The sequence below is a fragment of the Microcaecilia unicolor genome, chromosome 10 (genome assembly GCF_901765095.1).
Source record: "Microcaecilia unicolor chromosome 10, aMicUni1.1, whole genome shotgun sequence".
Lineage (NCBI taxonomy): Eukaryota > Metazoa > Chordata > Amphibia > Gymnophiona > Siphonopidae > Microcaecilia > Microcaecilia unicolor.
This window is the reverse complement of record NC_044040.1, coordinates 45,526,171-45,540,528: the sequence shown is the minus strand read 5'-3', so window position 1 is coordinate 45,540,528 and position 14,358 is coordinate 45,526,171. Positions and strand designations below refer to the sequence as shown.

The 14,358-nt window shown below is 46.9% G+C and overlaps 1 protein-coding gene across 1 annotated transcript in view; it reads left to right on the top strand.

The window, feature by feature from the left end:
• Positions 1 to 14,358, top strand: part of BRD1 (bromodomain containing 1) — a 306,498-nt gene that overhangs the window by 24,979 nt on the left and 267,161 nt on the right. Inside the window, 1 exon segment of the mRNA XM_030215730.1 lies at positions 11,822 to 11,978. Within this exon segment, the coding sequence (XP_030071590.1) occupies positions 11,822 to 11,978 (157 nt within the window).

Here is a 14,358-nt window from a genome sequence, read left to right as displayed (position 1 = left end):
GGGCATCCAAAAAGTTTTGATTTGGACGTCCTCGCACGTCCTGATCCTGTGTGTGTGTGTGTGTGGGGGGGGGGGGGGCAAGCTGAAAACATTGCAGATAGGAAAAACACTTCCAAGAAGGACGCCCATCACAAAAGCTGCAAGAAGACGTCCAGCTCGTTGTTAGATGTCCCTGAGGAGCACTTATGTTTTTTTTCTTCACAGAAGTCCTTCCTAATTGCCTGATGTAAGCCTGCCTGCCTTTAACATGCAAAGCAGTAAACAATGGAAATGTTACACAAGCGAAGAGCAGTAGCACTTAAATTAACTGGGGCTCTTTTCAGCACTGTTTCTCTTCTGAGGTTCAGGCTGCTGACAAGCTTCCTGCTCGTCAGGGACGTCCTTTTTTTTTTTTTTTTTTTTTGAGTGAAGGAAGGACGTCCTTGGCATGCGCAGAGCCGCCGGCATAATGCTTGGTTGCTCTGCGCGTGCTCCACCGGCTGATTGGCCGACTGTTTACCGATGGAATAGAGAATGAAATTGAATTACAACGAGCAGCTCATTTGCATTCCTTTTCCTTGATGCATGCCCGTTCCTTACCGATTCGCTAAGGGAATCGGTAAGGGAAGGGCTTTAACGATTTTTTTAGTGCATCTTCCAATTATTCAGCTTGCAAACAAATAAATAGACCATGGCAGAGGATTGTATCTAATGTGTCAGTTATGCAAGTAACTTACAGTATTCTGTACATATTCAGTAAGATAAGTGTATGACTGTGAGCCCCACCTATGCTCCTCGCCTGTGAGCACCCCTCTTACAATTATTGTGGCAGTTGTGTATGTAACAGTAACAATCATGTGCTCAAGTGCTAGTATTCTAAGGCTTATATGGGTAATTGACACCAAATTTTAAGCGACCTGTTATAGAATGAGGAGGAAAGGATCTGATTTAAGGAGCTTGTTTTTCCCCCTAGACACTGAATGGGAAAAACAGTATTAGGAAAACTCAGGCCCTAAATAAGCTGTGGTAGGCTTCAGAAGAGACCCCCCCCCCCCCCTCAACTTCAGTGGAGACAATGGGGTTGGGGAAGATCTCAACCACTGGCTCCTTAATCCAGAGAAAAATTTAAGGCACAGCCTAAACTAATTTTCCTTGTCATCAAGCAGATGAAGCCATTATGTATGGGTTGTGTCCATCAACCAGCAGGGGGAGATAGAGAGCACTCAAATTTTCACAGTGCCTCATGGCCAGCTAGCTCCACTGCCTCTTCAGTATTCTCTATCTCCCCAAGCAGGGTGGCTGCAGCTTCTTCGAGCTCCATCAAAAATCTGCCTGGGGGTGGCTCCTGGCTTGCCAGTTGTTAGCCGGGGTGTTAGAGGCTATAGCAGCTTCACTTTGAAGACACATAGGTCAGCCCTTTCCCTGCCTTACCCATGCCCCCGTGGATGTGGACTTATTAGCTTGCTTTTCCCTGTCCTTTCCCACTCAGTGGATGCAGGCACATTGGTTCGCCTTTCCCTGCCTTTCCCACTTATCTGAGCCTCCGGAGTGTTTTTATGTACCTCTTTTGCCTCTGCTTTCCTCACAGCGTTAAAAAAAAAAATAAAAAAAATAAAAAATAATTAAAGTCGCGTTGCGCTTTAGCGCAGTGATCTTGGGAAAGAGGTTTTTTTTCTTGAGATTCTTCTGCAGGACCGGAGCTGTGATACTCGGTCTAGTGAGATAAGAGTGTTTTCTGACTCCGGGGTGGGCCCGCGAGCGGGACGTTTTTGGTGCGAACCGCCGTTTTTGAATTTTACTGCCGTTTTTCGGCGATGGCTGTGGAGACTGTAAAGCGCTGTTCTAAATGTGGCAAGCGCAAATCAGCAGCGGGGCTCTGTAATTCGTGCTGTACAGACGGTAGAGCCGGCCTGAGCATGATGAGCGGCGATCTTTTGCGCTCTGAGCTGGCAGCGGACGCCATTTTGGATTTTCCACAAGGCGCGGTCTCCGTTGCGACGGAGAGCTCTGAATCCGGGGGGGGGGGTCCTCTGAGTGAGGCTAATAATAGAGCTGATAGCCCTGGGCAGGATCCGGGCGGTCACGGAGCAGTTTTCTCCGCTGATTTTGTTTTAAGCATGTACGCCTTATGCAGCATTAAAAGAGCTCTTCCACAGGGATCTTCGGACCTTCTGCCTGCCCCCCTGGTGGATCCTGGCTTTTTGGAGTTGGCTTTGCCTGTTTCTTATCCTCATGATAAACACAGAAGGGCTAATTCCCCTTCTAAGTGTGGTGCACCCCCCTTTTCCCCCCATGGTCGGGCTATGAGGATTCTGAGGGGTCTGGCAGAACTTCTTGGGCTGAGGAGCCAGAGTCGGGTGCAGAATTGCCACAGGAGCTTGATGATCTGTCTGCGGTGAGGATTTTCCACCGTGATGAGCTGCCAGCGCTTATTTCAGATGCCTTACAAGCCCTCTCGATTGAAGATCCTGGGAGTGGCACAACCTCCTCGGTTAATCCAAGGATGGCTAGTACCAGAAAGCCTGCTCGAGCCTTTCCTTTGCATGACTCCATCCAAGAGCTTATTTCGGCTCAATGGGCTGACCCCGAGGGACCTTTGAAGGTTGCCAGGGCTATGGGGCAATTATACCCTCTGAGTGAGGAACATTTGGCTCACTTTGCAATGCCTAAAGTGGATGCCCTGGTCACGGCTGTGACAAAGAGAACTACCCTCCCTGTTGAAGGAGGTGTTGCCCTGAAGGATATTCAAGACCGCAGGCTTGATTCAGCTCTGAAGCGGTCCTTTGATTTGGCAGGTCTCACTGTTTGGGCATCTGCATGCAGTTGTTATGCTGCTAGAGCCTGCCTGGCTTGGTTACAGCAGGCAGTGGAACAGCCCGGTGATGGAGCGGAGACCTTATCTGTAGTGGCTCCGCGGATCGAGTCGGCCTTGTCCTTTTTGGCTGACGCCCTTTATGATATGGTCAGAGCTTCGGCTAAACAAATGGCTGTAGCAGTGGCAGCTCGCCACTCTCTTTGGCTACGACATTGGGCGGCGGACATGGCCTCTAAGCAAAGGTTGGTGAAGTTGCCTTTTCAAGGCCTTTTCCTGTTTGGTGAGGAGCTGGAAAACATTGTTAAAGGCCTGGGGGATTCCAAACCTCAGCGCTTGCCCGAAGATAGGCCGAAGCCTTCCTCTAAGGGTCAGGCGATCCGCTCCTCTTACAGACCTCGTTTCCGTGAACCTAGAAGGTACCGCCCGGGGCGTGCTGCTGGGTTCAGTTCGCGTGCCCGCTTTCAGCAGAGAAACTCCTTTTGCTCGGACAAACGTTCCGCAGCTGCCGGTTCAAGGCCTGGAGTTCAGGGGGCGACCCTCTCAATGATGGTGTGCTTGCCCCCTCCTCGTTTCCTGTCATCGAAGGAAGACTTTCCCTCTTTTTCGAGGAGTGGGCCAAAATCTCCGCAGATCAGTGGGTCTTGGACCTGATCAGAGACGGATACTGAATAGAATTCGATGCCCCGGTGAGAGACATGTTTGTGGAGTCCCGATGCCAGATAGGGGCTGTGACCCCGGTGCCTTCCGCTGAACAAGGTTTAGGCCGCTACTCCATTTACTTTGTGGTGCCACGAAAAGCGGGTCTTTTCGCCTGATCCTGGACTTAAAAAGCTAAACAAGTCCTTAAGAGTGCGGCATTTTCACATGGAAACCCTGCGCTCCGTCATTGCGGCGGTACAGCCAGGAGAGTTTCTCACGTATCTGGACCTGAAAGAAGCTTACTTGCACATACCAATTTGGCCCCCGCACCAGAAGTTTCTGCGGTTTGTGGTGTTGGGAAAACATTTCCAGTTTCGGGACTTGCCTTTTGGCCTCGCCACAGCTCCCTGAACCTTCTCCAAGGTAATGGTGGTAGTAGCTGCCTTTCTCAGGCGAGAGGGTATCCGGGTTCACCCATACCTAGACGACTGGCTCATCAGAGCAGGCTCAGAAAAAGAGTCATCTAGCTACAGCCAGAGTGGTTTCAGTCCTTCAATCTCTGGGCTGGGTCGTCAATATGGCCAAAATTTACCTGACCCCCTCGCAATCTCTAGAATATTTGGAGGCCAGGTTCAACACAGCCTCGGGCTATGTGTTTCTTCCCGAGCAAAGGCGGTGCAAGCTTCAGAATCAGGTCTGTCTGCTCCTGAGGATGCCCCGCCCACGAGCTTGCGACATTGTCCAGCTGTTGGGATCGATGACGGCCTCCTTGAAAGTGGTGCCATGGGCGAGAGCGCACCTGAGACATCTACAGTATTCTCTACTTCAGCGATGGTCTCCAGTATCTCAGGATTATCAGTGCAGACTTTCTTGGCTCCCTGCGGCCTGCCTCAGTATGGAGTGGTGGCTTTCAGACAGCATGTTGCGGCGGGGAATGCCGCTGGCGCTCCCCGATTGGTGCCTAGTGGTGACAGATGCCAGCCTGAAGGGCTGGGGTGCACATTGCCAGGGGAAGCATGCCCAGGGTCTGTGGACGCCCGACGAGTCGGAGTGGTCTATCAACCGCCTGGAGTTGAAAGCGGTGTTTCTGGCTCTTCTGGCCTTTCAAGTGACCCTGGAAGGATTGGCTGTCCGAGTGATGTCGGACAACACGACAGCAGTGGCCTACATAAATCGATAAGGCGGCACTCAGTGCAGAGCTCTAGCCGCGCAGGCCGAACAAATTTGCTATTGGGCCGAGCTGCATCTAGAGTCCCTGTCAGCAGCTCACATTGCATGTCAGAGCAACGTGCAAGCCGACTATCTAAGCAGGCATCAGATCGATCCAGCAGAGTGGGAACTAGCAGACGATGTATTCCTGCAGATATGTGCCAAATGGGGCAAGCCAGTGATGGATCTTATGGCGACCAGTTCCAATGCCAAAGTCCCGTGCTGCTTCAGCAGACGGAGGGATCCTCGCTCTGCCGGGTTGAATGCCTTGGCTCAACCCTGACTTCTGGGCTTGCTGTATGTCTTCCGTCTGTGGCCCTTGATAGGGCGAGTGCTCCTGCGGATTCAGCTGCATCCAGGAGAAGTGGTGCTCATCGACCCGGATTGGCCCCGGAGGCCTTGGTATGCGGACATCTGACAGATGCTGTTGGAGGCTCCCTTTCCGTTACCTCTGGTTCCGCACCTGTTGTCACAGGGTCCGGTGGCCATGGAGGACGCCTGCCGCTTTGGTCTTATGGCATGGCGATTGGGAGGGCGCAATTGAGAGATAAAGGCTACTCAAATAAGGTAATTTCCACTCTCCTGCAGGCCCGTTAGCGCTCCACTTCCGTGGCTTATGCCAGGATTTGGCGCCAGTTTGAAGTCTGGTGTGTTTCAAGAGCGCTTTCTCCGTTGCGGGCTCCTGTCTCGCCGATTCTGGATTTTTTGCAGGATGGTGTACACAAAGGCTTGGCCTATAATTCCCTGCGGGTGCAAGTGGTGGCAAGGTTGAAGGCGTGTCCTTAGCTGCTCATCCAGATGTGGCACGGTTTCTTAGAGGGGTGCTTCGGCTCTGTCCTCCCGTGCGGGCACCTTGTCCAGCTTGGAACCTGGGGTTCGTATTGAAGGCCCTTCAGGGGGCTCCCTTTGAACCGCTTCGGTGTGCTTCAGAGAAAGATTTGACACTGAAGGCTGTCTTTTTAGTGGCCATTACCTTGGCGAGACAGGTGTCAGAGCTCCAGGTGCTGTCCTGTAGAGACCCTTTTCTGCAATTCTCAGTCAGGAGTCACGGTTCGGACCGTGCCTTCCTTCATGCCTAAGGTGGTTTCAGCGTTTCACCTAAACCAGCTTGTTTTTCTTCCCTCCTTTGTTGAGGAGAAGTTTCCAGATTCATTTGGGCAGTTGCACCTTTTGGATGTGCGCAGGACTCTTGCAGTATCTGCGAATTACAAATTCTTTCAGGACCTCTGATCATCTTTTTGTGCTGTTTGCAGGTCCTCGCAGAGGGTCTTCAGCGTCTAAAGCCACTATTGCCTGCTGGCTCAAAGAAGCTATCTTTTCAGCATATCTGCTGATTGGCCGGGCTCCGCCTGAAGCCTTTAAGGCACATTCCACAAGAGCGATTTCCTCTTCCTGGGCGGAAACGGGAGCACTATCTCTTTATGAGATTTGCAGTGCTGCAACATGGGCTTCTAAGCTCTCTTTTGCCCGACATTACAGGCTGGATGTGGCTGCCAGGAGGGATGCGCGTTTTGGAGCACAGGTGCTAGCGCGTGGTGTGGCTTTTTCCCACCCTATTTAGGGATTGCTTTGTTACATCCCATACGTAATGGCTTCATCTGCTTGATGACAAGGAAGGGAAAATTAGGTTCTTACCTTGGTAATTTTCTTTCCTTTAGTCATAGCAGATGAAGCCATGAGCCCTCCCTGTATGATTGTCTGTATTGCAGTGATTCTGATTTTAGGTGCTGTTCTTGTTTCCTGAAGTTATGTTCCTTCCTTGGGGAGTCGGAAAACAGTCTTCAGGATTCTTGTAACAGTTATAGGAGGATGAGTTCATTCCCTCCAGGAGGATGCAAGTATTCCCTCCGTTTATACAAAGTGGAGGATGAGTTTATTCCCTCCAGGAGGATGAGTTCATTCCCTCCTTTTTTGAGTTTATGCCCTTGTTAAGGGGCCATCGTTCGCTGTGAGGAAAGTTCATGTTATTCCCATTGCGGTTTGCCATACTGCTTTGGAAGCTTCAAATACTGAAGAGGCAGTGGAGCTAGCTGGCCATGAGGCACTGTGAAAAGTTGAGTGCTCTCTATCTCCCCCTGCTGGTTTATGGACACAACCCATACGTAATGGTTTCATCTGCTTTGACTAAAGGAAAGAAAATTATCATGGTAAAAAACATAATGTTTTTTACCAAAACATTTCCACTCACCAAGGGCAGCATTCCATGTTTGAACTTCCCTCCTCTGTAGATTTCATATCATTTATGACAAAACTTTCATACAATTCTATTAGTTCCCCTGGTTCAATAGCCCTACAGCTAAGTAGTCATTTTCTTCTTCCCCAAATTCTCATCTGAGGAAAATCCAATAAATGGCCACCCCAGACTTAACACCCAGAAAACAGTGATCAGACCAGAAGACAAATGAAACCATGACTTTCCCACCAGTTTTTATATGCCTGGTGAATGAACATAAGATATAATGCATTCTGTTACACACTAGCTGCACATACATCATGTCTTTCACATATGTGAAACCTGAACATAATTATACGAACCTAGACATTGAAACCAGCCATCACTACATGATCTCTGAACTTTAGTCCCAACTCTGAAATCAAATGTAGCAGATTATTTTATTTATTTTTCATTCATTTTTATATCCCGCATTATCCAACACAAGTTTCAGTTCAATGCGGCTTACAGATTATATGCCATAGACTGTAGTGTTTAGTTAACAAGTAACTGAGAAACATTCTTCGAACAAATGAAATGAACACAAACCTCCTCCCAGCTCATGATAGTTTAGAAATGATCAAAAAACAGAGCCACAGAACATTGGCTTTGCACACAACAGCATGCATTCCATCACCAAAACAGTTTTAAAGAAAAAATTCCTCTGAACAAAATGCAGTTTAGGCACGTACATTTCCATTTGCTATTGACATGCCATGCACACTTAAGCCTAAATTTAGGTTCACTGATGTCAACTTACAATCGTATCCTATAAGAGTACTTACGATTAAGTGCTCTTACAGCGTAGGCTCGCAGCACATATAGAGCTCCTTTTACAAAGCCGCACTAGCGATTCCAGCATGGCAAATGCAACAAAGCCCATAGGAAATGAATGGGCTTCTTTGCATGTGCCATGTCAGAATCACTAGTACAGCTTTGTCAAAGGAGCACATAATTTTAGATGTATGATTAAAACGTATTTGATCTGGAAATTTGTTGTAAACTATGGAATAATGATTGTTTTATTCTTTTAGTTGATTTTAGTGTATTTTTGAAGGGAATTTGTATTGATATTATTTTGTTATTCTCTACTAATTTCCAGATTTATTTGTCTGTAACCTGCATAGAACCGAAAGGTAGCTTACATAGTGCCGTAGCGGCGGTCGCCGGTTCCGATCTGAACAAATACATAGTGTGCTCAAGTACAAGTTGTGATTGTGGTAGGGTATGGTTCACATTTGGTAAATGCAGTGGGAAACATTAAGTGTGAAGAAGGAGATAGGGGTGAGTCCATTAAAGTCTTGGTGTTGTTGTGTAACAGGCTTTCTGATTCTTATGTTGGGTTGGTGGGGTATGCCTTTTGGAACAGGTTCGTTTTTAGTTTTTTCTGGAACTTTAGGTAGTCATATGTTTTTACTGTTTTTGGTAGTGCGTTCCATAGTTGTGCGCTTAAATAGGAGAAGCTGGATGCATATGTTGTTTTGTATTTGAGTCCTTTGTTGTAGTGGAGGTTAAGATATGTTCGAGCTGATCTTGTGTTTCTGGTTGGGAGGTCTATGAGATCTCTCATATATCCTGGGGCTTTGCCATAGATGATTTTATGGGTCATGGAGCAGATTTTGAAAGCAATACGTTCTTGTTTTTCTTAGAGGGGTTTGGTCCTTTCAAAATGCGATTTTCCAAATATAAGCCTGGCTGCTATGTTTTGAGCGGTCTGGGGTTTCTGTAATCAGCAGTTCACTTCCCAACTCAATCTCTCCCCCTTTCCCCCCCAAACCATCATTACCCAATCTTCCTTTTAGCCTGTCTCCCTCTCCCCCATCCTTGCTAGTCCTTATTTGGCAAGTCAGCTGCCCCCCAGCATTTGTTTCACTTCAGCAATTCAGTCAGCCATCTCCTCAGCACCTATCCTCACTCCAGCGAGCTAGTCAACTGCCTTCCCAGCCCCAGCAGGCCAGCTTCATCCTTCTTCTCCAACCTGTACTCTTTTTCCAGCAAGCTAGCCTTATCCATCTCCTTTACTGATCCTCACTCTGCTGTCTGTGGAGAAAGAACATCCTTCCCTCTGCTGGCTCTGCCAGAGCAAGAATTTCCATCTCCCTGCACCATACGAGTATGTGTGATTCTGAACCATGTGATGCAATGTATATAGCATTGGTCTCCAGGTTCTCAAATCTTGCAAAACAAGTTCAATTGTTCCTGCAGTACAGGGTTCAGACTCGCATAAATATGTGTGGTGTAGAAACGACAATGTTCTTGCTCCAGCAGTGGCTGTAGACTGGGACACACAAAGTTCCAGATGTCAGAGACTTGTCGAGCCCAGGTTTAGATATGGATGAAGAAAAGAGATTCTACATTTTCATCAATGCTGACTGTTAATGTGGTGACGGGGCAGACAATTAGAATGTGGTGTGATGGTTATGAAGTCTGAGGTTTCTTATGAGAACTGGCAAGAGCTTATAACAATTATAACAAAGTGACAACCTGTCAGTCTTTTGGCCAGTGTCCAATCTACTTTTTCAGATGTTTTATAAAAAATGTTGGTTTCCTAGATGTCTTGGCTGTACCATCCTGAACAATTAGATTGTTATCCCTGTCTGCTATCAGATGGAGGTAGAGAAACTTATCTTTTCCATTGACATCACCAGTATAAGGTGGTTGGTGCTCTGTGGAAAATTCTAGTGTTTTCCACCTGCAGTAGGGTAGATTGTTCAGGCTGGTGCTCCTTGTTTCCTGGCCTATCTCTCAGCAATGCAGGCTAAGGCCACACAACTTAATCAAGCCTAATGGTCTTAATCATGGATCAGACCTGGTTGAGTGTGAAGCATGACTGTGCCGCCCAAGACACTACCCACAGGCATTAGCTTGGTGAGGTATGTGACTTGGTTCCCGTGGAGCATCCCTGTTGGGAGTTTTTCCCCCTCAGGCTCTTCTTCAGCTTAGGGACTTTCTTGCTGGCTGAAAACAGTAGGGAGGACTCGGGATCATTTGGAGTCCTCTACCTCTGAGTCTGAGCTGCAAATCCCTCCTTGGGCGGAGGAGGAGACCTCTCTTGTTATCCAGCTTTTCTGATGGGAAGAGCTTTCTTGCCTGATTGATTCAGTGTTTGAGGTCCTTGGCCTCTTTGGCCAAATCTTCATAGGGAGACTCTGTTTTGGAGGGGTCTGTAGGGGTCTCCAAAGTAATCTCCACTACACAAGGTGCACGTGATGCTGGAAGAGTGGGAGACCCCAGGTGGGGCTCTCTGAAAATCTAAGGTCTTCGTCAGGTTATATCCCTTCATGCCGGACGAGGTTTACAGGTACTGGAGCTATCTCCCCTCCCAAGGTGGACACCCTCATCATGGCGGTCACCAAAAAGACGACCATTCCAGTGCAAGGGGGTTTGGCTCTCAAAGAGGTGATAGAGCGGTTTAAATTTTTTTTTTTTTAAATAAATAAAATGGAGCAGCATTTCAAGCTGAGTTTCTCCTCGGACACAGCAGGGTTGTAGGTGGCAAGGGCAGTGTTGCTTGGACTACAGCAGTTGCTGGAGTCTCCAAAGGTGACCCAATTAAATTCAAGAGTAGTTTATTTGGCTGATACTGTGTTATGATCTTTTTGCATATTTCCTCTAGATCAGTGACTTATGCTGTTTTAGGCCACAGGTAGCTCTGGCTGTGCCATTCAACTGCAGATGCAGCCTCAAAAACTTCTTAGCCAGCTTCCCTTTGTTTCACTCTTGCTCTTTGGGAGGACCTTGAAAAGCTAGTTGAAGACATGGGAGAGGCCCATCTTCTTTGGCTCCCTGATCTGTGCCAGAAAGGGTTCCATTGGGCTCTGATTGCCACCCCTCAAGCAGTCCTTAGCAATCTTCTGTTCAGCCAAATATCAGTCTAGAGGGGCTTTGGGCCCGGGCAGGTCCTTTTAAGCTGGAGTCCTTTCATGAACTGAAAAGAGTAGGGGACTCTGGGCCTTCTGACTCTGCTTGAAGGTTCCAGATCTTCCCATTGAGTGTGCCCTGGGCCCCTCAGTGACTCGGATGAGGGACAACCTGCCCCCTTTCTACCAGGAGTGGGCCCGCATCATCGCGATCTGGTTGGTTATACTCATGGTGATCTGGTTGGTTATACTCATGGTAGGTGAGCAGGGTTATGCTTTGGATTTGCCCCTTTCTGTGCTTGACACCTTCATGGTGTCACCCTGTGACTTGGTGATAAAGTGCCAGGCAGTTGTACTTGCGCTTTCGCACCTCCTAAACCTGAAGATGATGGAGTCTGTTCTGCTTGTGGAGTTTAGCTTGCAATACAAAAGGACTCCATTTGTTTTGTATTCTCCAAGAGACTCCTTTCAGCCTATTCTGGACCTCAAAGGAGTAAACACCTGCCTCAGGATTCAGCATTTTTAAATGTAGATTCTCTGCTCTGTCATATCTTCAGTCTGTCCAGACAAATTATTTTCTGCATCTTTCGGAGACATCTCTCCACCCAGTTTGGAGGGAACACAAGCTTTACTTCTGCTTCTGTATGCTGGGCTGCCACCTTCAGGTTTGGACCCTGGTCTGTCGACTGCCTCTTGTACCTTTTTCCAAAGTAATGGTGATGCTGGCTGCTCACCTTTGCAGAAACCCAAATACTACTACTACTACTTAGCATTTCTATAGCAGTAGCAAGATTCCATGCTACCAATCCCAGGGCAAGCAGTGGCTTCCCCATGTTTGTCTCAATAGCAGACGATGGATTTATTCTCCAGGAACTTGTCCAAACCTTTTTTTAAACCCAGATACACTAACCAGACAAAGGTTTTTTTTTTTTTTTTTTTTCTTCTTCTTTCTACAAATGTATGGGTACAGACAGATCATACTCCCAATGAACACGTGACGTGCTAAATAATTGTAAATCCCTTTTCCATGTATTGTTTGAGTTGGAAATATTGCTTGTGTGCTGATTTAAGATTAAAAACATAAAATTATTGCTTTTACTTTTTCAGATTAAATAAAATTATGAATCAGGTATCCATTCAACGGAAGAAACAATTTATAGAAAGAATGCACAGTTATTGGTTACTAAAAAGGCTGTCTCGGAATGGTGTTCCACTCTTGAGAAGACTACAATCCAATTTGCAGACACAGAGAAGCACGCAACAGGTGTGTGAAATATTTATGAAGAAAAGAAATTTGTGATGCTTTTTAGTTATGTTGTCAGATTTTTAAAACATAGAGATTTAAGCAACAGAATTGTCTACTGAGGTAATGTCCTTATTCCTGAGTGTCTGTTGCTTCATTTTGCTTATCTTTGCAACTGTGTTGTATTTGTAAACAAAAGTAAACCATCTTGGTATGTCATAGGATAGCTTTTGAAAATGAAAATAAAATAGTTCTACTGAACAAGCTGTTTCCCTTCACTCATGTCCTCCACTTCCTAACCCCTGATTAAAATGCCAGTAACACTGACAGATTTGAAGCAGGGGCAGCACCAATTCCAGTGGGAAAACAGCACGCTCTCCCACCTGTTGTGTGGTGTGAACAATTGCATACTCATACTGAAAAGGCAGAGCACATGTATAGATGCTTGTGTACATGTTCAGACTGACTGATGCAGTTTCTTGCTATGACAAAAGTCTAAAGTTCAGAGTTAACAAGCCCCCCTCCCCGCTCCCAAATTAAAAAAAATAAATGACAGGCAAAGCAAGATATTGAAAGACACAAATATCGTTACGTATAATTACAACATTGAACACCCCAGTTGATGAGCTATGGATCTTGAGGAAAAGCTTCATCAAGTTTATATGGGCATATAAATAAACAGGTAAAGAGAAGAGCTGCGTTTTGACTTTCAAGCATTTAGCATTATGGGAAAATATTATTGTTATTTAGGGAATTATAATATTCTGCAATAAATTAAGTCACTTCTGCATCCATTTTTCTTTTAATTTAAAAGTAAGCATTAAATCTCTGTTCACAACTGGGATGAATCAATCACCAAAATTCATGATGTCATTCAGTGGTTACAAGGTGGACAGGTAAGCTCTTATAAACTGAGTCGTGTTCTGAGCAATCGCATAACTTACCTTGTTCTTGCTACCTCACAGTTCCCTTAGTTTTAAGAACATAAGTTCATTACCTCTAGCAACAACTGAATCTCTGAAATGTGGGTTATGTCCATCTACCAGCAGGTGGCGATTAGAGGATAAAGGATGAATTCTGATACATGTAGGACGATTGTTGCCTTAGCCAGTATTCCTCTGTCTCTTGCAGGTGATAGACGGTCTCCCATTACTTTATGATCTTGGCTGATTGCTTGCTCGTATTCTGGATCTCCCAGTCTGGTTGAGCTTAGAGGTACACCTGGTGGTGCCAGGTGTCGTTCCCCCCCCCCCCCCCCCCCCCCCCCACACACACACACCCTTTCCCTCTCTTCTCCCATGCAGCGTACCTTCTTCATTGTCACTGAAGAAAAAAAAGGATAGAGCTCAGGCTTGGGCGAGATTGAGAGACCATGATCTTTTTGGGATCTTCAACTTGGCTTTTGAGGAAGGAGGTCCTTGTGTCCATTGACTCTGACCTAGAGAGAACTTAACTGATGGTACTCCAGCATGAGGGTGGTAAGGTTGCACTTCCATGAGTACCATTTTAAATCTTCAATTGCTGTCAAGTCTTCTGCTGTGCACAGCTTTCCCTATGAGTCAGTAAAATGCTATTCATGCCGTTCTACATCAGAGCTTTTTGTACTGCCTGTTTCCTAGCCATGGGTCTGTTAGGTACTTTGAGGTCACTGGTACCTTCGGCTTCCCACGCAGGGGAGGCGGCATTTCCTTTCTCCCAAACCCATTTTGGATCAGAAGTTGCAGATTCGGATCCCGTTTCCCTGTGCTCTGGCTCTCCGTAGATAAGCCTCTCAGTAAGTTCTTCTGCTCTGCCTGCGCAGATGCCCTTTTTCCCTGAAACTTGTGTTGCTGAAGAGGTCTCTCCCAGTTGAAAGGACTCTGCCTCCCTCTCGGTCCTTATTTGGTAAGGGGAACAGCTAAGAGAGAGTGGTTGGATGTCTTGGCAGATGCAGATCTTGAGGCCCCTGTGCTCCCGCAGTGGTTGGAGGGCAGTCTTTTGATTGCATAAGTCCAGTCCTTGAACCTGAAAGATTTGGAGGGTGGGGAGCTCCCTGTGACAGAGGCTGACAATTCCACAGCTGTGAGGATATTCCACAAGGAGGAGAAACCCTCCTTTATTTCTAAAGCCCTGGAGTTCCTGAATATTTCTAGTCCTGCCTCCCTAACCCCTGTGTCCATGAACTCTATGATGGCCAGTACTATGAGACCCCCTAAGTCTTTTTCTCTCCAAGAGGCCATGCAGGAACTCAATATAGCCCAGTGGTGCATCCTGGATGCAGGTTTAAAAGTGGCTTGGGTCGTGTCTCGCTTATATCCTGTATCACAAGAGGAGCTGGATGAGTTGCAGCTCACAAAGGTGGATGCTCTGGTGGTGATGGTCACAAAGAAGACTACGCTACTGGTGGATAGTGGCACTGCCC